Raw genomic sequence first — 25,733 nt, forward strand, 5'->3', positions numbered from 1 at the left:
GGTGTAAACTTGAGATACACTTTTTAAGTTCGTCTAATCTAAGTAAACATTTAATATATACTTTTAAGTTTTTAATGATGAAATGGGTATCACCTTTGATTATACACCACTTGAAAATCATCGATTTGCGACTCAAAAATACACCTAAAATGGCACTAGAAATTAAATTTCCAATAGAAAATAACATTGAGAATGTTTGTTGGTGAACAATTGAAAAAGTTATGTTGCAGTAATGGAGATTAAAAATTCACTAAGTCACCAAAGAAGTTTGATTTAAACAAGTTTCTGGATAGGCCTAGTCCAATAAATTTTCATCGTTTTCAGAATTTTTAAAATAATCTTCTATTTGCAGTCAAAGCTAAACTTGCTTAACTACTTATCATTGTGCAATTGGTTGGTAATAATAAATTTAAATTGTGAAATTTTCAAGTACCAGTATCTTAAGGCTTCTGTGACGTTAATGAATAAAAATTAGTGCATTTGGATAAATTTATAAGCATTTTGTAGTTAAACTTAGTGGCTAAAACCCTTACATACATCAGATAACTATCAATTTAACATTTTAAACTGAAAAAGGAAGGAGTGAAAACTCAAAAGTGATGGTAATAATGGTTTATTTCATCATATAAACATATCTTTGAAAACGCAATTGAAAATATTGAAATCTTAGTCATAATGGATCACATACTTTGTTATGATTGCAACACACTGTCAACTAACTGGATATAGCCTATAGTATAAAAATAGAAAGGGGCTCAGTTAGCATACATATAAACACACTTCAGTATAAAATGTATAGCAGATCAAAAATACACAAGGCACGACATTATTATAGTGTATAAGAGACGCAAATAGCGATTGTATAGTCTCTGTAAAATATTAGAACACCTATGATTTAAGAACTCAAACTAAATGTGATCAAAAGAAATTTTAGATTATTGCTCTACATTTACAATATGGCAAATAAATGGTATTCAAAGACAATTGCACATGAAATAACATTATATTAATGTATGGTTCTATGGTATGACAACCTGATTGAACGTCATAAAAATAATAACTGGATAACTATATCTTTAGTGTACAATAGTTAAAAAATACATAATTGTAACAAATATATTAAATGATCTATCCATAAGCTTTGAGATTTTAAAATGTTCTTCTAATGAATTGCATGATTACATCAACTTTAGTTTTATAAATCTGCAATAATACTCATTTGGAGCAAATCTTACATAGGAATGTGCAAACTTACAAGCTATATTCTATCCTAATTTCCTAATTTAATCACAGTCATAATCTAAAAGGTACAAATTAGACCACAAGAATGCTAAGGTTGACATTAAGAATTATGTTTGGATGGATGTAGGGCCTACAGGTAAAAGTATCTATTGAACTTTGAGATAAAAAAAGGTTCACAGGGATTAGGCCTACAGTAAAGTTTAACACCAGCAAATATTTTTGGGTTACATTCCCTCGGTAATCATTTGAAATATAGGCTACCAGTATATATTTTTAATTTGTAGGATGTGTGCCAAATGAAACATTTCATAATTTTTTAACAAAAAACGATCCTTGTGATTTTAATTATGCCTTTATAGATTTACAAATTAAACTAAGTATACTTAAAACAATAATTATTGCATGAAGTGGACTTTTTAAAGCAAAACAATTTAAAACTAAAACATTCAACACAACAAAGAAGTTTACTGGCACGATTGATTTGCAGTAAACTCTAATTGAAAACCGAAGCTAATTGGTAGACAAAATTACTTCATGAACATTATGTGATTTTAAAAACTGTAAATAGCAGAAAATAATAATTTCTTAGTCAGGCTTCTTTCAAAATAATTTCTTATTACAGTACAAAATTGAGAATAGCCTATAACCACAGTTTTAAAATTTTATATTTATCGAACACACAGGACCGAATGTTCCAGTCCCAGTCGAATTGACTCGGGTTGATCGTCAAAAGATTAGCCTAAGCTATTGAATATGCTCATGATCGATTGCTTAGTTGAATAGTTGTGAATTAATTGGAGCAAAAAACCTGATAGGGCCTAGGCCTAAATCGTTATGAAAATGGATTAAAAGTGAAAAGTAAACACAATGGTAACAAATAGTATAACAAGCACTGCCTAATAATTTAGAGTGACAAAGCCTAAATTATTGTATAAACTCGGGCCTAGTGATCAGGGTTTACTGTAGCGACAAGAAAAGTGACTTAGCGAGCATCATTTGATGAAGTCGCAAGCACTATCTAAGCAATTCAAAATGCTACGTACAGCAACCGGAGAATAAGACGAAGTAGAATCGCCCATTATTCTCTTATTGCTGGACGTACCACCTGAAATCAGCTGATTTGTACAGAGCACAAGATGAGTTTGTTAGATAAACTCGGTTATAGGAGCAAGTTGGAATGTACCATATTAATCATTTAACTGTTCCATGACAGATTATCAGTCCTTCAACAATTTTGGCTGGTAATCTGCCAAGAATCAGGTAGCGTGTTACTCAAATTCAATTTAAGCTTCCTAAAATCTGTGTGTAAACTAAAAGGGTAGGTACTTGAGTTAGCCTACAAGCTTCTGTATGTTTGTGCTGTATGAAGTAGCCTACGTTAACTGAATGTTAAGCGGAGTGTGTACATGACACCTTCAGTACATTCGTTTTGAAGAGAAATAATTTTATGTTTAGTACAGTACTGTAAACAGTAATCTAGGCTTTGTAAAAAAAGAACTGGGAACGGTATCACGTAATGCTGGCCTCACGAGTTTTGACTAGAAATAACAACAAAAACAGTTGAGGCCACATTTTCTAAACCTAACCTATAAATAGCCTCTGTTATACTGCTTACAACTATTGGTTAACTTAAAATTACTTTATACACAGCTCTATGACTCATAGAGGATTAATTGTGCCTCTGAATCAACCTTACTATCAATATAGTAGGCCTAACAATAAATCTTCAAGAACATTGAATTGCTCTCTACGGCTGGACAGATGGTCAAATAAAAGATTTTATCTTTAAAGACAGAATTCCAATTTTCTGATTGATTCATAAGTTCCAACCTTGTGAAACATGAAATAGGCCTACGGTCATCTTGAATGGAAATAGCCCAACTTACTTGTTTGATTTATAAAGTCCGAAACATATCTTTGAGCACATTAGATATTACAAATTTTGTGGCACAGAAGGAAGATGACTTCAATATTGCTTGATTATATCTAGTATATAAATATATATACATAAAAAAATATTAGCTTACAAAATTAAGCTCCACGGGTGCTAACAGGCAGAAAAATGCCCTGACGATAACACTATTTGGCAACCACTCTGTACATGCTCCAAGACTTGTTCCTTTAGCGAACAAACGTGTTCTTTGAGCTTGGCCACTACATTACTTAACTCACTGTTCTCCGTCTTCAACCCCCTGACTTTATCCTCAAGTCGAGCGATCCTCTCCAGCTTCCTTCGTCTGCACTTGGACGCTGCCACTCTGTTTCTCTCCCTCTTCCTCTCCAGTTTGTATCTCTCCTGGCTCTCCATGTCGATGGGTGACATCGGAGGTGTAGGTCCCAGTGGCACAGTCTGAGGTTCCTCCTTGACGGTGATGTTATCCCCGTTGGACAAGAGGCCGAAGCTGGGAGGGTACTGGGAGTCGAGGGTCATGTAGGTATTTCCCGAAGAACTGCTGCTGCTACTACTCCTGGGTAGATCGACATGTTGAATCGCTCCCTGACTGGAGTCGCTGTGGTGTTGGAGTTCGTGCAGGGCTTCTTCAAACCCTCTGGTAAACGCGGCCTGCTCCTCAGTGATAGGTTTGGGGAAGAGTCCCGGCGTGGGAGTAGGAAGTCCAGATTGACCCATTAGCATCTTCTCTATCTCGGGTGTGTTGATGTTGAGCTTCTTGTAGTCCGGTGACGACAACATGGGCGCCGGGGTGGACACAGGAACCAACTTCATCCTCTTGACGGGCTGGCCGCTGTTCGCGTTCAAGTCCAAAGTCATAGTTCTCTTCAGAACCTTAACGTTATCACCACAGTATCGCTGGCGCATGGTGTTTTCCTCGTAGAACGTAGGTTCCATCCTCGTCGCGTTACGAACCATTGGTAACACACTTACAACAGCACGAAGGCCACGCACATCACTGGTAAACAAACAATGTGAACTTGTACAGACGACGTGAAACACTTCGAAACAAACAACACATCCGTTCAACAGCCGGCTCACAACCAGAGTGAACCCGCGGCTTGACAAACAAGCCTTTATCTCGTGACTCACTGAGTCTATTTCTGGCAACTACGTCACTTTCCGCCACTCCGATTGGCTGGCGATGACGACATTCAATATTCTACGAAGCGGTCGGCGCGCTCCTATTGGTCGCGGTGGTGCGCCCCGCACCCGCGCGCTGGTGGCGGAGAGGGGCATCGTTAGTGGCGGGTTTTCAAATATTGTTTTCTTTAAATTATTTCTCCCCAAATCTAACGTTTCATCTTCATTAATTTATGTTTAGTTTATAAATAAAACTTACAAAATAACGATTTTGTCCCCTTATAATTGTTGATTTCATGTTCGCATATCTAAGAAATCCATAAACACTGTAGTTAAAAAAATGTGTGTATATCTTCAAGAAAAAATAAGTGCTACGTTTTATCAAAAAACCATTAAATTTGTGCTATTCTGTTATATAAAAGTGTAAAATTATTTATTGCATTACTCTGCAGTCCGTTCTATAGTTAACCATAAAATCCACAGACTAAACACTTATTTTAAGATTTAAGTAATCGATCAGTTCATTTCAAACTTTACATTCCGTACATCATTAAAAAGTTTCATTGTACGGTATTAAAATGTTTCCACCTCAACAGGTTTTGTACATATGTGTGCAATATACAGTAACTGAAACCAAATACGTACCCACATAATTGTGTGACAAATATATTTCTTGATGACAGCAAATTTATTGTTACAACATTTTTCAAGCAATCTTTCATGATTAATTATTACAACAAAACAATACCTTTAAAAATTAGTTATATGATTTCGTGTTCAATATTTTCACCATACACCCAAATTTATATCAAACTACAGTACCAAGTAAATTTAACCCACTGAAAAAGACATGGTCTTTAAAGGATCATATAGCAATTATTCACATTCAATAAGTTTAAACACCTAACCTAAAAAGTTCTGAATTGTAAAAAAAAAATGGGCAAGTGAGGGTAATTGAGAAACCTTTTCCCAATACCATGGATTCTACGGATTTTACTTGCGCCTTCATTATTCCACCGCTCGGCTCATGACGTGAAGGCATGCAGATTGTGGAATTTGATGTGAAGGCGTCTGGCGCACGCAATCCAAGCATTAACCTTAGGAATTTATCGATGCATTCTTTGGACTTGTTAACATTGAATGATAAGGTGCTACACATTATGCAATTATTTGAAATGTTAATTTTTATAATCACTGAAATTTATTCGAAGATTAATTTGGTTAAACATATTGCTCAGTGTTTTATGGATTCTAGTATTTTTAAGCAATTGCTTTGACCTATCGTATCATTTTTTTACTGACGAGTAAAGAAAGGCCATAAAATATACCTTAAAAAAATGTGTATTGTAAGTTTCGCAATTACAAATGAAATAAAGACAACAAATCTTTCGATTTTGCAATAGGATGAGACACATTCAAAGTAAATGAGTCCTGTTTTGGTAGTTGTTCAGCTTATTCTTCGCACATTCGAAAACACAAAAATAGTTCAATTTCCCTGCCCTATTGGATTTGGATTTAGTACACGAAGGACCATCCCATCTGATTTTACCGGAGGACTCACAGTTGTAAAACATGTCTTTTGCTTTCCAAACCAAGGCCAAGCTCTCATGGTTTTGCAATTGATGCAACTGTTATTTTTGCGCACGTTCTACGTTTTTGGCTTTGGGTCAACCTTCTGTCCAGAGTTTTTTTTACTATTTCTCAATCTTTACTCTGCTATGATACAACACATTTTCTTAATCTTCTAATCTTCTATGTGCCTAAGATTATCATAAATTACTGATAGACTTGTACGATTCTGAAGACACTATCTGTAAACTTTAAAAAATGTACTATAATATATTTAAAATAATATAAATCCAGTGTTTCTGTTCCCTGAAACCAAAGTTTACGAGTTTAATAATACTCGTGTTTAAAAATTTACCAACAACAGCTACTAAAACAAAAGAAAACTGCTTTAAAAATTAAAAAGTCAAGAAAATCTAACATTTTGTGCGTAACAATATATTCCAAAACCCCAAAAATTTACAGATTTCCCCAAAATTATTAATTGTACTTTTTATTAATATTTGGTTTAATTTTTGAAAAAGGTTTAATAAACGTGATTTTTTTTTATTTTACTCCCATGTCACGCAGTAAAATAATGTACAATAATTATAATAAAAACTTGAAATTATATTAATTATTAAAAATAATCGTTGGTCCAGATTTTTCATATGATCAAGCAGGCCTATGATCATAGTGGTCTGAGAAAATACCAAACTTTCTACATCTACCGATTGATATTGTTGATAAAAAAAAAACAAAAAAAACTGTACGTTACTAACAACATTTCGTTGTGTAACGATCTCACAAAGATGCCAGTAGCAGGGATGCAGTATTGCAGTATTGATTGTTTTTTTTCTGTGGGACGCCTCCCCCAACACAGAGTCCCCGATGTGGGTCGTTAGTGGAGGGGGGGGTTGTACCCGGGGGGAAGGGGGGCGATGACTCACCGTTTCCACGAGCTGTCTGGCAACATTCAAGGCTATCAAACAAAACACTTCTCTCTCTCACTCTGTCTCCCGCCCCTTCCTCGTATTGCCGATTTAATTGTTGTGTATGGTGCGTCCCTTCACCCGCCAAATAGTTCCGCGAAACCGAAAACAGCTGATGTCTTCCCATCTTATTACGGGGAATGGAGCAATTTTTAGCAACTTCCCTTGGGAAGTAGCAAGTAGCTATTTATTACATGATGGTAGCTTTTTATTCCCGTAGGTGGGACGGTGGGACCGTTAAACCCGGAATTGGGATGGGTTTAATTTTTAATGTTTGTGTCCCTAGTGGCCAAAAACGCCATTTGTTAATTTTTGGTCAGTCGTGGTAACTCGAGTAATTTAGGTTTGATTTTTATGAAATTTGGCATGGATGTGGCTGGGAAAATTTGGGTTTCAAGTTTTCATCCAAATTAAAATGCCCGACTCTCATTACAATCACAGAGTAGAGTTTAAATACAAAATAGTATTGTAAGGGATATAATCATAGATGAAGTTAATATTACTTCATCTATGATTGTGTACTGCAATTGTATGATTAAAGGTACTGAGAAAATTAAAAACTGTACTCCCATGTTATTCCATTGGTCTATCAATTGCCTGCAGCAATACCTTCTCATAAAATACAATATACAGGGGAGGAAGTAAAAAATAACCGTCACAATCTAAAAATATTGTTCAAAATCTTTCACATTGAACAATAGCAATTAATACAACCCACCGAACAAAAAGCGTGACGTCTGTAAAATAACCAATTTCTGCGCTAGTTTCAAATCTCCCGCGCTCCCCCTCCACGGCGCGAACGGCACGGCAATGATTCGTGTCCGTCCGCCATTAACTGGGTCACGGCGCCGTCGGCCGTCCTGTCCTGCCACCAGTGCGATCCGTAACGGTTTTATATCGTTTGATAACACCATTTATCGTGATTAGGTAGTGAAGTGTACTAATTATTCGAGATGGGTGACGATAAAGAAATAGACAGTGAATTACTCATATCGTTGGTACGAGACAGACCTGCACTATGGGACAAATACGAATCAGCTTACAAAGACAGAACAGCAGTGAAAGAGGCTTGGAAGGAAGTTTGCTGTGGAATGAACGAAGATTTCGAGGATATGAGGGAACAGGATCAAAATGAATTTCGTAAGTAGCAGCTGACGATTTGTTTGACTTTTCATAGATGTGTGACAAATAATTTTAGGTGAAGTGCACAGTATTAGGAAAATTCTGTAATTTGTAAAATCGCTAAAAGGTGGAATAATTTATGAATATACAATACGACGATAGCAATTTTACAAACACGTGACTTTAGATTGGAATCAGATGACCAATAAAGTAATTGCAGTTGTCGAAAAATTCCTAAGTGTATTAAAGAACCAATAATCAATTTGATTATGACACTTTGCACTTTGAGGCCAATTGTTTACATCGTTGTTTGATGCTTTATCAGTGTTTCTGTTTCCTGCGACCAACGACCAAAACAAAAATCCCGCTTACCGGGCCGAGGAAAGACCGTTTGATGGAATGGATGGTCTGGTCAGTCACGTTTTATCCCACATGAATTTTGTGAAAATCCCGTTACCGGTACCTTCCGGTGAGGTTATGACGTAGACATAGACGTGCCCATTCCATGTTGATCTAATTATAATACTGTATATCATAGATCTCGTTTAAACTACAATACCGCCATCCATAGACTAATAGACTATGTCTAATCTATGCTGTGGCCTCTGGGGTTAATTTTATCTCAGAGCTTAAATATCAGAGCTTTTAAATCCCGTTTTATCCCGCGCGTGGTCCAAAAATCCCGTTTTCGGGATAACAATCCCGCTGTGAACACACACTGACTGAGCTGAGATCAGCTGTTATATCGTTGACAGATCGTTATTTGATTCGTTATTCTTTTGGAAAGGCCTATGGCAAAATCTTTAAATAATGTGTTCTCTGTTAATTGCATAGAGTTTTAGTGTTATAGTCTTACCGTTGTTTTGAGACGTATTAAAAAAATACATGTGTACAAAAATAATAACTGAATTATTATAGTCTGATGGGGCAGTCAGGGACAGAGCATTCAGGAGCATGTCATTAACCTTTATTTTCGGCAGTTACTGAACATTAATTATTTGCCTGTTGTAAAATTAATTATGATCCCTTATTTAACTCAGATGTTTGGCAGGTTTGTAAATGATTACAACATTACAACAGAGATTGTTCCATAAAAGTTAATAATATTAAATACTAGGCTAGCTGGCCCGACAGACGTCGTCCTGTCCTATTGTGGTTTTATGTCACATGCTCGTTCATTTTCAAGATGAGCTCGTTCGCATGGCTCAATCACGTCCTGGTTGAAGTTCGTTCGCTACGCTCACTCACCTTTAGGTTGGAGCTCGTTTGCTGCGCTCACTTGCCTTCAGGTTAGCTCGTTCGCTACGCTAACTCGCCTCCAGTTGAAGTTCGTTCGCTACGCTCACTCACCTTTTGGTTGCAAATTAGCTGTTCTCATAAATTAAAAAAAATATAGTGCTGCGCCCTGTTGGTAAACCTATTAACTTTTTAATGCTATTGAACATCACAGAATCAAATTGTTTAGCTGCACCAGCTGTTAAGATTCTTTAATTCCATTTAAATATGAGTACTCATAAGGTTAACATGGGAAACTCCAGAGCCACTGGGGCGGAGCCCTATTGACGGATCTGCACCAAACTTCACACAAACCATCCTTGAATAATGCCTAAAAGTTTCATTACAATCTGTTGAGCGGTTTTGGAGTCCATAAAGGACAAACATACAAATATACAAACATACATTGGATTATATATATACGAGAGGTCGTCCAGTGGTCGAAACTCGACCAAAAATATGTAATGTACTCACTTATCTATTTTCACCCCACACTGTAAATAAAACATGTGATTGGAGTTTCTTTCATTTGTTTTGATTTTCTGTTTATATTTCGTTGTTATTTCGTAACCAGCATAGCAACGCATAAGATCCATGTTAATTTTTTCAAATTTTTAAACTCATTTTTTGTGCTTATCTTTGAGCCTATTTAAATTTATAAAGGGATTCTGCACACCTACAGGAAAATAGCTTTCCAGCGGTATGCGTAGATTTTCCCTACGATGCACACGAGCTGAGAAAAAAGGTTTTAAAGAAACATGCTTGCCTATTAATATATAGATAGATAGATTTGAATAACTACAAAATACAAAGTCAATTGCTATTGTTCTTATTTTAAGGTAGTTTTTAGCGAATTTCCCCGTGGGGAAACACTATTAGTTCAAATTTTTATATAGGCCTATGTATTTATGTAGGCCTATCCATGATCGTGATAACTCGAGTAATTTTGGTCTGATTTTGATGAAATTTGGCTTGTAGGTGTGGGGCGTGATAAACATGAGTGAGTTCGCTGACCAACACCAACCTCGCTAGGATTTGAAAAAGCCCATTTTTGTACATTTTGAAACCCCATAATATCCCTTTTCTATGACTCCCCGAGTCATAGAAACGATATATTAAAGGGTTCAAAATGTAAAAAAAGGTTTTTAAAATTTTTTAGCTTTATAACATGGAAATGTCCGATTTTCAATACAAGCTCTAAATGATTGTTGTATAATACAACAATCATTTAGAGCTTAAAAAACAGATAATTTTGTACATTGATACATTGTTGAAAAATTGAAGAATAAGGAGAATTTTAAAGAAATTTAAAAGAAAACTGAACATTTAAGATTCTTACGTTATTTTTACGAAGAAAAAGAAAACTGTTTTGGTTTGCTTGTTTATGGATATATGTTGATCAAATTTGACATCTTTATTTAATCTATTACTATTAATATTTTTACAAAAACACTGTTTACCTTCCCCGTAGCAGCAAACCTACGTGTTAGCCAATATCTAATGATATTTAAAACTCGAATAAATTAAAATATGTCTGGTTTATGGAAATATTTAAAGTAACAATCCAATCAGACGGATTGAAATTCAATTAGTCTGCAGGTTTGCTGCGGCGGGGGTATTTTTAGTTCGTTTGGACTAACGATACTTGTTTCTTTAGATAGAGCAATTATAAAAAGATGGGCCAACCTACGAGACGCATACAGCAAAGCGAGGCGAAGAGTGATAGAAAGCAAGAGGAATGGTACGAGAGTGAAAAAATATTGCTACGATGAAGACATGCAATTTTTGAACAAAATCTATGATAAAGATGGGTTTGATGAAACACAAGAAGAAATTGACCATAGTTTGTTGGAAGTAAAGATCAAGAAAAAGAGGAAACGACCAAATCCTGAAGAAACACCCAGAAAGCCAGAGGAAGATGTTGAAATAATTCCGGTAACCCCATTTGAACCATCGCCTCTCAACTCACAATTGTGTTTTTTTCAGGGGATTCTTCCCCATTTGAATAACTTTGACGAAAACGAAATATTAGAATTTCAAATGGGAGTTTTACAGCTGATTGCTGGCATTAAAAGTGCAAGGCAAAATGCTTAGTAAATATCTTTGGTGACATATCATGGATGTCAGTGTCTTACCACTCTTGGCTACCGAGGATAGATTAGTTAAAAAGATATTTCTATTCTAATATAGATCCGTACCATAAACAATAAACAATTGTTTGAAAAGACTGTTAACTTTGTTTAGGGTCTAACAAATGTTTATACTCCAACTGAACTCTTTGACTCAAAAAACTTGACCAAATATATCAATTAGTCAGACATAAAGTTCCTATTTTCTAGCTTGGTAGGATATTGATTGAATTTGATTTTGAAAATACTTTTATTGCTGAAAACTGTTTTAACGTGACCGAGCATTGATTTTAATGTATGTTGTTATTTGCTATGACCTGTGCAAACTAGAATAGGCTACATTGTAACTAAAAAATCTTTTAACTATCATATTTAATTTTAATCTTAACAAACTAACCTGTCTCGCATTTTTTAGCGAATTTCCCATATAGGGAATAAGCTTTTTTGTTATCCATTCATCTAATTAAAGCAACTTGGACTAATAAAATCCAGACAACATATATGGTCTTAACTCTTTGGCAAGAGAAGCGTTGGACAGGAAAAAAAACGGTGTTCACTATTGACTCTGTGTATTTATTTATTTCAAGGGACATCTCTATTTTACAAAAATTTACTATTTAAACAGATAAACTATTTTAAGTTGAATGCTTACCTAGAATAATAAGTACCGTAGTGCAATCAAGGTACGGTAATTTAATTTAATCTCAAAGTAATATATTTTGTCCGTTTGAGTAAATTAATATCATAATTGGTTGAGAATGACACATTGTTTTATCATTCAAAAGTGGCGGCATACGGGTAAATAAATACACTATGTATTTATATTTGTTTTATCTTTTAACCTTGTATCCAAGTGATGTAGGCTAAAAGTGTGGTGTACGGATTTATAGTCTGTACGATGGAACCTGTCTCCTTACCCCTACCTAATAGTAGGACTGGCCATTGGTCAGTCCCCAGGTAGATGAAGGATCAGCCAGACTTGTTCCACCATACAGGGCTATAGAGCATTGGGTGGAGATATTATTTTACGGAGGATGGAAATTTAGCATTTTCATTTTTTAATGCTTTTGAATTAATGGTTTGGAATTTTAAAAGCTACATATAAAGAATATTTATCATTTCCTATAAAGCTTTGAATTTATTTTTACTAATTTTTAATTTTCCAAAATGCCTAAGCTGGATCTAAGCTACAGATTTCTGTAAATATTTAAATGATTGATCCAATTTTTGGCAAGACTTGTTGATGAACAGGTGCTTGCTTCCTGCAATTTTTTATGTTACCCATTTTACTTATTGTTCTCATATTTGTTTGAACAGATTGTAAAATAAATTCTGATAAAAAAAATCTCATAAATCAACAACTACAAATAAGTATAATTTTGTTGTCAAATATTTTTTTACATGAGCATGATTCAATCACTACACTTGTCAACTTTTGTTTTAACAATAATTTTGATGAAGAAAATTAATAGTTTTACTTTTACCCTTGCAATTTGAAATTTTAGCAGGGAATCTTAACAATACATTTTTATGTTTATAACTACAAGACTAATATTTTGTTTATTCTCTGTCACATTAATCACAATGAAAATAGTCCTTTTTTATACACAAATTATGAAGTAAAATACCCATTTGACAATAGTTTTGCAGCAGAATTCATCCAGAACAGAAGATGTTAGTTACCAGGATAAGCCATGGGTTTACGTTTACCTTATGGTTTATGGTTTTGTAATCTTGTATGTTAGGCAGAGCACAGAACCACAAAACTCCTTTAATTGGATGGTTTGTATTTTTTTTATCCTGTGATTGTTACATAGATAAGCTGCTTTGATACCTAAATTAAGATTTTAATATTGATAGGTACTAAGGAAGAAATGAACCCCATCATTGCTATGGTAAGAAAATATTGGTATATTAGACATTTAAGCATATTATAACAAAGCGTATTATTGTTGCATTAGGATATATGATGCCGAACTAAAGGAAGTTTAAAATTAATTGAATTAACACATTTTGTAACTGCTTACTGTACTTCCTTTAACATCAATTAAACTCTTTTTACTATTTTTAGGTTATTTTTACCAAATTTATGAGAACATCAATAAAACTGATTCAGTGTGATTGTTTTCTTCAGTTTGATTGATATGACATAAAGATTCAAATTTGAAGTTGTATAATGCCAACACACCAAAGCAAACAAATTGAAATTGATTTAAGGCAAAGCTGAGTGATTGGATTTGATATTCAAATAATATAATTACATTACTGTAAAGTGATGTAAATTAATTATTGAGATAAAAAAAGTGATCAGGATAGGTATGTAAAATATAAATATGGCATATTTGGTCGGAATGTTCCCATTCCCTTTCTGGACCCTTTAAAAGTACAATTTAATAAAAAGAAAACCAAGAACTTACATTAAAGATAATATTTTGGGGTTTATTATTCGGTTGAAGATGAATTAAAAAACCTCAAGGTTGGGCCACTATCATAGTACAGTTGATTGAATTTTTAAGACGTTGGCGTTACACAATTTCCTTTTCGATAATATTATAATATTTGTTAGAACAGGCAAGCTGCAGTGGTAAGTCACATTAATTACAAAAAGGGAAGTAGCTTGGATGAACACAAGGGTGTGCATATCTACATACTTTATAACTAAACAGGAACAGGTACTGAAGAAACAAGACACAAGCCCAGTTCTTTTACAAACTGAACCATTAAAAACCGACCTGTTTTCCAGAATTTCCAGAGGTATTGAATTTCCCTTATAGCCCCTATGTACTGAATAAATTAAATTGTTTGTATCTAAGTTACACATGATGGCTGAAAGGTTTGATCATTTTTAAAATGTGACAGCATGAACATGTTAAAAGAACAAAAGTCAGATTTTTGGACCACAGGGGCCGTCCACATATTACCATAGACTAAACCTAAACATATTACAAGTAGACTTCTCATCTGATTGTACATTTTGAAGTTAAATTTTCGTGTCTAGTTCCATGTTGGTGACACTGATCGCAACTTTACTGTAGTTCAGGTAGACTTCTCATCTGATTGTAAATTTTGAAGTTCGTTTTTCGTGTCTAGTTCATGTTGGTGAAATTGATCGCTACTGTAGTTTCAACAACATTTTGTTTCTATTTAGGGCTAAGTTAATGATTTTTGCTTTACTGTTTGGACTACGGGGTGAGTTATTGTATAGTTGTATTTGGTTAAACAAGGTTTTAAATGTCTGAAATAACAAGAAACAAATTGTAAACAAAACACGACCTCTACAGTACACCGGGTGGAACCAAGTGACTGGTTTTATCTATGATTATAATTTCTAAGTTATAAAAAATACCCGGAACACGAAACACCGAAAGTACAGTACGACGAGGCATCATGGAATAAATCTATGCCACCATCTTGTTGCATAAAGAAGAAGAAAGTGATCCTGTCAGCTGTCTGCTGTCCTGTGGACTCTCCTGTCACCTGTCACTGTCACTTCACTCTCCTGTCACGCAACTAAATAAAACTGACTCGTATGAATATGATTGGGACAGGTTAGAAGTGTTTACGTTTACAACAGTTCCAACTTTGTCTAAATTCGCTCAAAAATTTAGTCGTTAACCCAGTTAAAACTGTTTGAACTAGCCTAGGCCTAATAAGTTATCTTTCCAGAAATGATTGAATCATGTTCTAAACAACGCATGCTTCTTGGGATCATATGTCTTGGAGGGTAAGTACCTAGATTAGCCTACAATAGGAAACTAGGCTGCATTCTTTTATGTAGTAGTTACAACCATTTAAAGATGATCACCATTCTGTTGTATACTGAGTAGCATAATGAAAAGAGACTCCAACAGTGGATTGGCTCAGTAAGAGGTTAGTTCAAGAATCACCTCTTTCAAAGTGGCAATTAGAAACAGCGAACAGCCTGGTAAAAAGGCCACTGTACTCGCTGGTAGTGGTGGGAATCACCGAATGAAAATAACCGAATCAATCGGTTATTGATGCTGATTAGACTAATTCGGTTATTTTATCCTGGTTCGGTTAAATTAGTCTTACCGAGCGATTCGGTGATTTCGTTATTTAGTTGATTTAGTTTGTCACATCTTTAGGAAACTAAAATTTATTCGGCGATTCGTTCGACTAAAAATCACCGATTGACGCTAAAGGACTAAATGCCATTCACTTTCCCATAAGATAAAAATTAGTTGTGTTTTGTGACAGTGAATAATGACTAAAATTGATTCGGTGATTCATTCAACTAAAAATAACCGATTGACGCAAAAAATAACTGATTGATTATTCGGTCATGGAAACCATTCGGATATCCCATCACTACTCGCTGGAGGAGCTGAGCGAAGAGCTACTAGAAGTCTCTTGAGGAATGAGAGCCCCTAATCCAGGAATGTTTTATTTTCAGCCACAGCCTAAAACTTAGTTAAAGTTTCTTGCTACTTATGTAGGCCTATATAATATGTAAAGTAGTGTTTTAAAATGTAAGCTACATTGACACAATCTGTCCAACATTGTCGTACCATATTCATATTCATTTGAGATGGTCATCGATGAGGATTCAAGAATCAAGTATTAGGTGCATCCAAAGCAATTCAGAGCAACGCTTCACCAAAGCCTACTCAATAGGTCTTTGTTTCGCTGAAAGAACTGCCCGACAAATCAATTAAGCTGCTTAAAAACCAAGTCACATCCATCAGCAAAGTTTGATTTGTAAATAAGTTAGCCTAATAGGTCCATATATTATGGCAAGTTAATTATTAATACCCTATGAGATAATTCAAAATAACAGACTTGAGTTATCATAAATTTCCAAATATACAAGTATTGTGTGTAAATGAAGGCTTTCAACATGCTCCAGACGCTGCCAAGTGAGCTTTTTTAAATGTGACGCCACTGACCAGGGTTACCACCTTTGGTTAGGAAAAATTGGGACGGGTACCCTTACATCCCAGATTAACATAGACATAAACACTGGGGTTCAAAGTCGGGACTGTCCTGGTAGAATCGGGACGGTTGGCATCAACCTTGCCACTAACTGCCAATTTACAGATACCTTTCACCTAACAACACAATTCAACTGTTCATCAGCTAAGTTCCAAAAGGCATCTGTAATACAAAACATGTTTTAGGCGACCCAACTGGTCCATGTCTTAATCACATCTAGGTTAAAGAAACAAATCTCGTGCCTTGTTTGACATTAATTTGCAACACAAGTTAATTTTTTTACAGTTTAACCATTCTGGTGCTGGTAATAGAAAGCAACTGGGCTGTTGGTAACGGAAGAACTATAAGAGTAGTCGAGAAGAACGCTTCAGGAGCTGAGTTTTGTTGGTTGACTGAAAACTTCAAAGTTGTGGAGGAGTGTCACCCTTGCACAGGTATGTCAGCTCAGTTAAGTTTTTTTTAAGTAAACTAATTTATTACTATACAGTACCTAATGAAATAAATTCTACCTAAATCTGGTTTCCAATAAATGTTTAACCAGTTATCTTATTGATTAACCCTAACCCTAAGTACTAAGTCTCCTGGGTACGACCGCCTCGGAATACTATACAGCTAGTTAGGGCTTATCACCAGCTTTGAAAATTGCTATCTGCAATGAAGCCATAACGTTAGCAACTAGCCACATTCCACCTAGTATTCCAAATCGTTCGTACCCAGAAGACCTACTACTTAGTGATTGTGACAAAGCCTTAATCCCTAACTTATTGATTGTTAAAGTTTTAATGAAATTGAGTTGTTTATGTTATTAAAACGATTATTGCGGACATTTTCACAACTAGTAAGAAACAAAGTATCTGTGACAGTTGGGGATTCTGATCTTGTTCTGGGGTAAGAAAGTAACTTATCTAAAGCATAAAACGATAAATAGGCCTACACAAACCGAGCTAGAAACTAGCAACTAGTAACTAGCAACAGTAACTTTTACAAAATAGTGTAGGCGATCCCAACGGAATTGATGTGCCTGCACAGCTGCAATAATCCCGCAAATAACAGTTAACTTAGTTTATTGGTGATTGTAACACTTGTATCCTGTTAAAGGCAGAATATTTTGTTTCAGACTTTGAAATTGCCAGTAAAAGCAACAGAATCTGCAGCGGAACGCATTTCAAAGAATCAGTTATCTGTGAAAAGTCAGGCAAAGTGTTTCGAAGGTGAGTTTTTATTGTGCTGTTTGTATAGCTTTAGCATACCTGTTTTTGTTTATAGTTGTATGTTTGTATAGTTTTATAGCTTATTTTTGTTTATGCTTTTTGGATTTTTTTAATTCTTGTAAAGTAACAGACCAAACTCTCTTGTTGAGATCTAATCCTCCTTACCCTTTTTTAGATTGCATCACTACCTACTTGATAGTCTAATACTGAATGTAATCTAATTTTTAATATTATTATGAACTTCAAACATAATCTCTGGAGATTCTACAAACTATATCATAATCAGTCATGTAATTACCAACGGGTTTATCAATATTATTAATATTCCACTGTAATGACAATCATTTTTGAAATTCAAGTTGAGATGAAACATTATAAGGATATTTTCTGATAATATGTTTTTAAGTAAGTGGCAAGAAAGTCAAAATATTCTTGACCCAGCTTGAAAGATTAAAGACTGTAATATCAACATTCAACCTAGTTTCAGCCTAGGCAGTATCAAATTTGAGCAAAAACTCTTTTAGATCAGTAAAACATTATTTTAATAGTAAAATGATAAATTTATAGTTGTGAACGAGTGACCTGGCTAGAAGAAAAGAAGTTCTGGCAGTTTGAGGGGTTCATGTTCATGGTTGGCTGCTTTTCTACGGTGACGGTCTATCTCAGACAGCGAGTGCTGGACTATCGCACACTCAAACGTATCCACAGACAGATAGCCAATAGTGTCTAACATCCAGAAAAGTGAGTTTAACCATTTCTTGAGAAAATTTCAGTTCCATTTTGTTTTTAGATTAATTGTTTTGTTTTTCTTAGGTACGTCTTCACTCGTGAGATTCGATTGCAGGACTCTCAAATTGAAAAAGAAATGGATAGGCCTATAAAATATAGAAATTAGTAGGTACCAGTAGTTCACCATTCATTATGAGGCTTATGGCCGTGTTATACAAGCGCTAATGCACGGCACATTTAACTTCGGTGTGTTGGGGAAACTATATAAATAGTTCAGGTTATATGAGCGGTAGTGTTGTCAGCGAGTCCGTGTTAGCCGAGTTCCCACGAAAAATGTGCTGCGGCATTCAGCGTTTGTATTTACTAGCTAATAGGCTACCATTCCATGTTTTCCAATAGTTTTCAGTTTAAGGATTACTGACAAGATTCCACCGATAAGCTTTAACGTAATGACAATCTTTACCAGATAGGAGGAAGGATTTGTGATTTGGAACTTGAAATTTACCCTACATGGAAAGTCCAGGATTAGGTGACATAGTTTTAACAGAGACCTTAACGGATGTAAAATGGACTTAATTTTTTAAAGATGTATGGTTGATACTGGAAAGTACAGTGTATACTACAGTAGAAGAAAATGTTTGCTGCACTCCATGCATCCACAATCAAACTAAGAACTAAGATCACTACAAAACTTAATCTAGGCCTACTTGTCCTACAAAAACTTGCAATTCATGCACCATAAAACTTGTACCATTTGGTTTGATTGGGCTACCTGGACAGTCACGTGACTTTTTTTGTAAAAGCATGTGTTTTAAACAAACTGTAAAGTGTAGAGTTGCAGTGATATTATTTCTTTAGACATTTCAGAAATAATAATTTCACTAACGCGAAGTAATTCAGTTTTAGTAGAACCGATACTTGGAGAGATACCAACATAATTGTATGTCCAGATGCCAGAAGTGTTTCTCGAGGTGTGTGAGCTGATCGGAGAAGAGGCCGAGGTCCCGGTAGAGTCCGCTGTATGCTTGTTTCTACTCCAGTATCTACAACATCCCCCTGACGTGTCTGTGACACTCGTACTCACTGAGCGCACTGACCAACCCTCACTGAGTGTCAGTGTGGGACAGTCAGTGCGCTCAGTGACCCCAGACACACTACAATGCCCAGTGTCTGACTGTTGTCTGCCTGTGTTCACTGCCGGAAGTGACAATTGTGTGGCCGGGCTGTGCGGTGTGCTTAGACAGGTACGTACTTCAAATATTTCAACAATTTTGGTCTAGTTGAAGATGTTAAATATTAGTTATACAATAGAACCTATGTTAGCCAAAATAAAGTGGGACAAGGTAATTTCGGATAACCAAAATTTTGGTTGGGAAAAATGTAATATTTTATGTTCTAAATGAGGAAATAGGACTTGCAGTTCAATCTCGCAAATCTGTCACGTACAGGATCGGGCCATGGTAGGAAAAGTGAAAAGGTTGGATTGTACAAGAAGCATGCTAAACGACCAAATTAATTGATTACCTGACATTTGTTGATCACCCAAGTATTTCCGTGACCACAGGACATGTTCAATATTTTATCACGGGAGAATGATTATGTAAAATGATTTTTTTAGCTGTTTTGGTTAGTCGGTATTTTGAGTAAAAGTTTTTCAGTTAATTGAGGTTTTACTGTAGTTGTGTCTCGATTATTCATCCTAATCACAAAGGTTGTTAGTAAATCTAATCTAGTCATATTATTTTGCATCAAAATGTTTCTTACTTATTTTTCTTCTTTTCCAGGTTGTGAAGCACAGTGGGGAAGAGTGGAGACACTTGCTGGGGTTTAGAGAAGGTTGTTTGTTTGCCTGCGCAGAGGTGTCATTATGGACAAAGTTTTGTGAAATAGACATTGTACAAGTCGTGAAAGACATTTTAAAAACAGACTTCGCAGGTGAATTTAAAATTCCTGTACACCTGGCGAGATTCGAGGAACACCTTAGACAACCCGTCCGTATGCACAACCTGGGTAAAGTAAAAGTGCAGACAGAAAACAACCGAGACGTCGAACACAAATTCGCAGAAGGCCCGACAATGTCATTGGCCGACTTGATTGTTCTTCCTTGTGTTTATATTGTATATCAAACTATGTCTGGTTTACAGTTCAGTGAATATTTACCGTCGGTTGTAAAGTGGTACGAGTTAGTCGTTAATGATCCTTTAGTGGTGAAAGGATTGAGTTGTTTAAAGATTCGGAGTCGCTATACTTTATTGAGTTTCATTTTGCCAGAAGTTCCTCAACAGAGTCTATACAAGAGTGACCCGAAGAGATACAAACCGAAGTTGAGGCAGTTCACTCGGCAAGAGGATGTTGAAGAAGCTTTGAGGTAATTTGAAAAACTTTATGAATAGATGACATTTCAAAAATATAATGATACCCCGAAAAGGGTACAAGACAAGCTGATAATTACCAATTAATGTAGTACAGCTAGTTGGATTTTAATTTTTATCACAGATTTCAACTTTTGTTGCAATTGAACTGGCAATGTTTGGGCCAACAAAATTACAATGCAACTCCCTAATCACATGGAATAAACATCTTCAACCTTCATTGTTTTCATACCTCATCAAAAAATGTCTTTCTGTCTATGTGTATAGTGTATGAAAAATTAGCAAAGCCACTTTAAGGGGGTTCCCTACCTCGGACTGTTTTCAATTTTCTGCGACCCTGGTGAGTTTAGTTGGAACTACAAGACAACAAAATAATCCCTAGATTGCAGTCTGCTGGTCGTGTCACCGCCAGGACGCCTCCGCAGTGGAAGTAGGCCCATCCTAGTAAACCCGCCCCAGCAGTGCACTCACTTTCATTTTCTCCCCTAGCTCCCTCTCTCTCTCTCTCTTTTTCAACCCTCGGTGACTGGCGACAACGGGCTACCTCCCTGAAACTATTCACGCCGTTCATACAGACTCAAGACCGTTGCGCGCATCTTTCAGTCAGATGACACCGCTGTAAAACAACTGTGGGATTATAGCCCAAGCTATAATTTTTGGGCTGGCCTTGCACCTGGTAGATGAGCACTTATGTGCTACTTTTTGGAGTCTTCAACCGCAACTGTGAACGTTTGATTATTTTTTTTTCGCCTTATTTCATATGACTTGGAATATTTTCCAGGGCTGCATTCGTACATAGCTTTGTGCAACTTGTAATGCGGTGTACCGCTATTGTGGCTCACGACTGCAGCAGCGCATCTAGATTGATACGACATTTTCTTAGCAAAGTTTGTTCGTTTGCCGTCCAAACAACTAATGCCGAAATATCTATCTAGGCGGAAAAGAGAAACCGATTGCAAACAACCAATAAAAGAGCCCAAAGTTTTACAACCCTTCACTCATTTCTAGGGAATTCCTCTGCCGCGCCGCGCCTGTCGCCCTAGGATCACACCACAGCGCGTCGCACAGCTTTTGCATTTGGCAAGGTTGAAAAAACGCTACATCTTGGAACTTATTTGCTCCAGTTCTAAGATGCATTTATTCAAATGAAATATTAATTTTAAACGTTTTCGTTTAACAAATATGCTACAACCTATATGGCTGAACGTTTTTATATTATCAACAGGTTCTTGGCTATATTTATTTATACTGCTTAACTGGTTTATAATAATTAATATAATGTTTTGTGTCATGGATAAATCTTGGGGGAAATATTATGAATGAAGAATGTGTAAAATTGGTATCCCTCCGCGAGAGAGTAGTTTCGATAAAGGCCGCTAGAGTCTGTCAGAATCATAGCACTTTTCGCCGTGCAAGGTTTTACGCGGTTTCATTTTGCACATACAAAAAATAATCTTTTCTTGAAACTAAAAGTGACTTGATATTTTTAGTTAAATTTCGCACTAATATTGCTTTATTAAAAATCGATAATTTCAAAAAGGATATTATTATTCAACTGTAAAGTTCACTAACTTTGACAGGTCGTTGCCCTTGATTGCGTAAGCATAGACATTTTTTAAAAAGCAAACTTAGTAGAACCACTCTTTATATACAAAATGGTGTATGGTTCACAATTTAAATGTTTAAACTGAAATCGCTATATGATACCGCGCGAAGCGGTTTTCTGACGTTTTTCGGCAGGGGTAGGGAACCCTCTTAAGTATACTTATCAAAATCGTAAACTGATTTATTACATCATTTTAGGTGTTTGGGATATCACCAGTATTAACTAAAACCTTCATTAACCTTGCATTAGTAGTAATGAACATTGGGTAATTTTTAGGTCAATAGACGGAATAGATCTAGATTTTGACTGCGACTCATATCCTTTTGGCCACGAGATTGAGTTTGACTGGACAAAAACAATGATTGACATTCAACCTGACGTGCCTCATAATCGTCTCGCAAGGAAACTACAACAGCTGGAGAATTTGGCCAATGCTGTCATTAAGGTAAGGGATTCCCTAATGTCAAATATTCCATTAGTTGATTAGTGAGGCCGGAAGCGATGGTGACAAGAAACGGAAATGGCGTCTACAGAAAACCTGAAACAAACAACATGGAGGGAGTGAAGTACAAAGCGAAGACTTGAGTTATTTTTCTGATGTCTATCACATGCTTTACTGCGAGTTAACATGGTGTGTGAATTTTGAACGGTTTTTCCTTACCTTATCTTCCATAAAGTTTTGTTCCCTTATCCTTAAGTAACGTGAGCTATTTCTGTGTAGGTAGCGAAGCCTGGTGACAAGATTGTAGACTTCTGCTGTGGTAGCGGACACCTTGGTGTGGTGTTGGCTTATTGTCTACCTCAGTGTCATGTTGTTCTACTAGACAACAAGGAACAATCCCTAGACAGAGCCAAGGCCAAGGTACATTCCCTCGGCCTGACCAATGTAACATTCATACAGTCAAACCTGGACTACTTCAAAGGACCGTTTCAGGTACGAATACTCAAGCATGTAATGCTCTTTTACCATTTTACTTTTTTATTTTTTTCTGGTTGAATTTTATAAAGAGTCTGGGGTAAACAGATGGTTGGGTCTGGCAGGGTCAGCAGCTTGCCTGGTCATTGCAAAATCAATAACATCTTGTGCCATTGTGAACTTCTTGGGAGTTCTCGATGAAATCTAGAACATCGTCTAAAGTCTCAGAAAAATCGTGAACGTTTTCTTCGGTCACGTCAAACTTATGAACAGACTCCGTCGTCATGGCGACATCATCATTGCAGCCCTTTTTGCAAATCGCAAAAAAAGATGAGCTGAGTTTGGACTTGAAATGATTTCATACTACGTTAGGCTAAGAATAAAACGATAGTTTTTTTGGCTAAAATAGTGGCTTAGGCTAAAATATATAAGAACAATTTTATCAATTTAATACCAGAAAAATTGAAACATAACAACAGATTAAACAACCAAACTGTTAAAAATTGCAATCAACACATTACTATCAAAATTTAAAACTTATTGTTTGTAAATGAATTATGTTTTCAAAACACAGGTAAATTTGTTCATGCAATAGTTTTCTGTAATCCCTCGGCTAAATGACAGTTGTCTGTTAATTTTCAGATCGGAGCCTCTCTACACGCATGTGGAGTAGCTTCAGACTTAGTTATTGAGACGAGTCTACAGAGGAAAGCAGCTTTTGTCGTGTGTCCTTGCTGTTATGGATCCTTGCAGGTATAAAAGATATTCTCTTTTGACATACATAAATGTAGAAGTTTAATACACCTACTTAAAATAATCTAATTAAAAAGTTTTATTGCACTTCCAACTAGCAAAAGAACGGGGAACGGTTTTGCGATAGTGCATCTAAATTTATTGTCACTTTTGGTGTAACAGTTTTCAACATCTTCATAAGTTTAGGTTTATTTTTATCAGATTTTGAAGAAATCTCTTTGGTTGCACAGTTTTTGGTACTTTTATCCTTACCGTATTGAAAATGGCTTATCAAATTAGAACAGAATAATATGAAAGTAGATCCTAGGTATTGGATAAAAAAAAGTAAACACACCAGTTAATAAAAAAATGAAATCTTGTTGACTTAAGGATACTGAATGATATATATAGACCAACTGTAGCCAATTTTGCATCCAAAAGAATTTGAATGAATCAATGGTAAATTGTGACACCGTCTACTTTAAGCTACTGCAACATGTTCTTCAGTAGATCCATATGGATGTTAAATCAGGAAATGTGTTTAATGTTTACTACAACTTTAATATGAAAATGGAACGTCTAGTATCCATAGTCACAGGGTAACACAAATCAGCTGATCAAACATTTTTTTCAGAGTAACCACGTGGTGAGTTACCCACGGAGCTCGGTGTTGTCTGCGCTGCCGCTGCGTCAATACCTGGTGTTGGGTCACTGCGCAGACCAGACTCACAAACAGACGTACGCCAAGAGTGAGCAGGGCGAGCGCTGCATGCGACTGATAGGTAACTGACAGCTTTGCTTGTTGATATAGGAAACAGGATTTTATCTAGATTTTGCTTGTAAGTTGCGTGTTTATAAATACGGTAATAAAACAACTTCAGCAAGGTTGGCTCAGCCAGAGAAGTAGGGTACAGAGGAAACATTCAATGGTACACTTAAGTGGTGTCGGCACCAGCAAAGTACAAAACCACCCCCCTCGCCCACGTGTAAAACTCACCGGTGGAGCAAGACAGTATGCCCTGTACGATAGGAATTTCCGCTTGTGCTCGCCACTCAGGCTCCTCCTTGTTTGTTTCTATTATATCTCTGGCACAAAATATCTGAGCTGAAAGCACAAGGTCGTCCCATAAGCAAGATTACTCTGTTCTGTACCTTTCTTTTTTGTGGATGAGCAGAAAAGTCAGATGGTACAGAAATTTGTTTAAACCCAGTGTGATTAAAAATAATAAAATTAATAAAGTTTGTTGATTGGCAAAACCCCTTATAGGCTTTAACCTAAGTTTCGCTCCCAATAAACCACTTCTTTCCTTTATAAATCCATCACCTCAATAAACATAAAACACACACTGGCAAAGTAAGATAAGAATAGAATGATAAGATAGAAAGGCGACTTTGAGAAACTGTGGAACACAAGGCAGATGTTTTTAAACGCTCAGAAAGTTATTGGTATAAAAGTAATTGTGAAACAGTCTTTAGATTTGTTGCACTATTCTCTGTAAAAAGCACAAGCTGGTCGAAGGTTCAAATCCCACCAATCAATGGCTTGTGATAATGCCTTGGTCCTATAGGCGTAAAGTAATATGAAAACGTAAACGATTCCGGGTTTGAGCCAAGCCTCCAATGATGTAATGGTAGGATATACAAATATCTTTAATGGTAATAACCTCTACTATGTTGTAAATGCCTCCAGCGGAGAAGTTTTTGAGTGTTTTCTAAGACAATTTTTTCTGTTCTACAGACTCGGACCGGTGTCTTCTAGCCAGAGAGAGAGGTTATCGAGTGTCTCTAGCCAAGCTGATTCCTTCCACTTGCAGTCCTAAGAATAACCTTCTTGTTGGAATACCAGAGTCTGTGTCTGTGTCTTAATAAAGTATT

General features: G+C 36.0%; 4 protein-coding genes across 4 annotated transcripts; 3 read left to right on the plus strand and 1 right to left on the minus strand.

Annotated features, from left to right (window-relative positions):
* Positions 1–597: 597 nt before the first annotated feature.
* LOC128997026 (transcription factor Jun-like) lies at positions 598–4,237 on the minus strand. The gene has a single exon (XM_054422604.1). It carries the CDS (start codon positions 4,109–4,111, stop codon positions 3,290–3,292), a length of 822 nt encoding a protein of 273 aa, XP_054278579.1. The 5' UTR covers positions 4,112–4,237; the 3' UTR covers positions 598–3,289.
* A 3,425-nt stretch (positions 4,238–7,662) lies between these two features.
* On the plus strand, positions 7,663–12,143 carry LOC128996956 (uncharacterized). The gene is made up of 2 exons (XM_054422511.1): positions 7,663–7,953; positions 10,868–12,143. Exons 1-2 carry the CDS (start codon positions 7,767–7,769, stop codon positions 11,302–11,304), a joined length of 624 nt encoding a protein of 207 aa, XP_054278486.1. The 5' UTR covers positions 7,663–7,766; the 3' UTR covers positions 11,305–12,143.
* A 2,707-nt stretch (positions 12,144–14,850) lies between these two features.
* Positions 14,851–25,733, plus strand: LOC128996534 (glutathione S-transferase C-terminal domain-containing protein homolog). Its single transcript, XM_054421921.1, has 11 exons — positions 14,851–15,063; positions 16,578–16,726; positions 17,410–17,503; positions 18,071–18,244; positions 19,183–19,476; positions 20,017–20,600; positions 22,487–22,655; positions 22,932–23,144; positions 23,769–23,879; positions 24,493–24,640; positions 25,597–25,733. Exons 5-11 carry the CDS (start codon positions 19,183–19,185, stop codon positions 25,722–25,724), a joined length of 1,647 nt encoding a protein of 548 aa, XP_054277896.1. The 5' UTR covers positions 14,851–15,063; positions 16,578–16,726; positions 17,410–17,503; positions 18,071–18,244; the 3' UTR covers positions 25,725–25,733.
* Positions 15,171–18,233, plus strand: LOC128997623 (protein JTB-like). Its single transcript, XM_054423262.1, has 4 exons — positions 15,171–15,202; positions 16,578–16,726; positions 17,410–17,503; positions 18,071–18,233. Exons 1-4 carry the CDS (start codon positions 15,171–15,173, stop codon positions 18,231–18,233), a joined length of 438 nt encoding a protein of 145 aa, XP_054279237.1.

This window comes from Macrosteles quadrilineatus, unplaced genomic scaffold, assembly GCF_028750875.1.
Source record: "Macrosteles quadrilineatus isolate MER2022 unplaced genomic scaffold, UCM_ALF_1.0 Scaffold_6__1_contigs__length_79288215, whole genome shotgun sequence".
Taxonomy (NCBI): Eukaryota; Metazoa; Arthropoda; class Insecta; order Hemiptera; family Cicadellidae; genus Macrosteles; species Macrosteles quadrilineatus.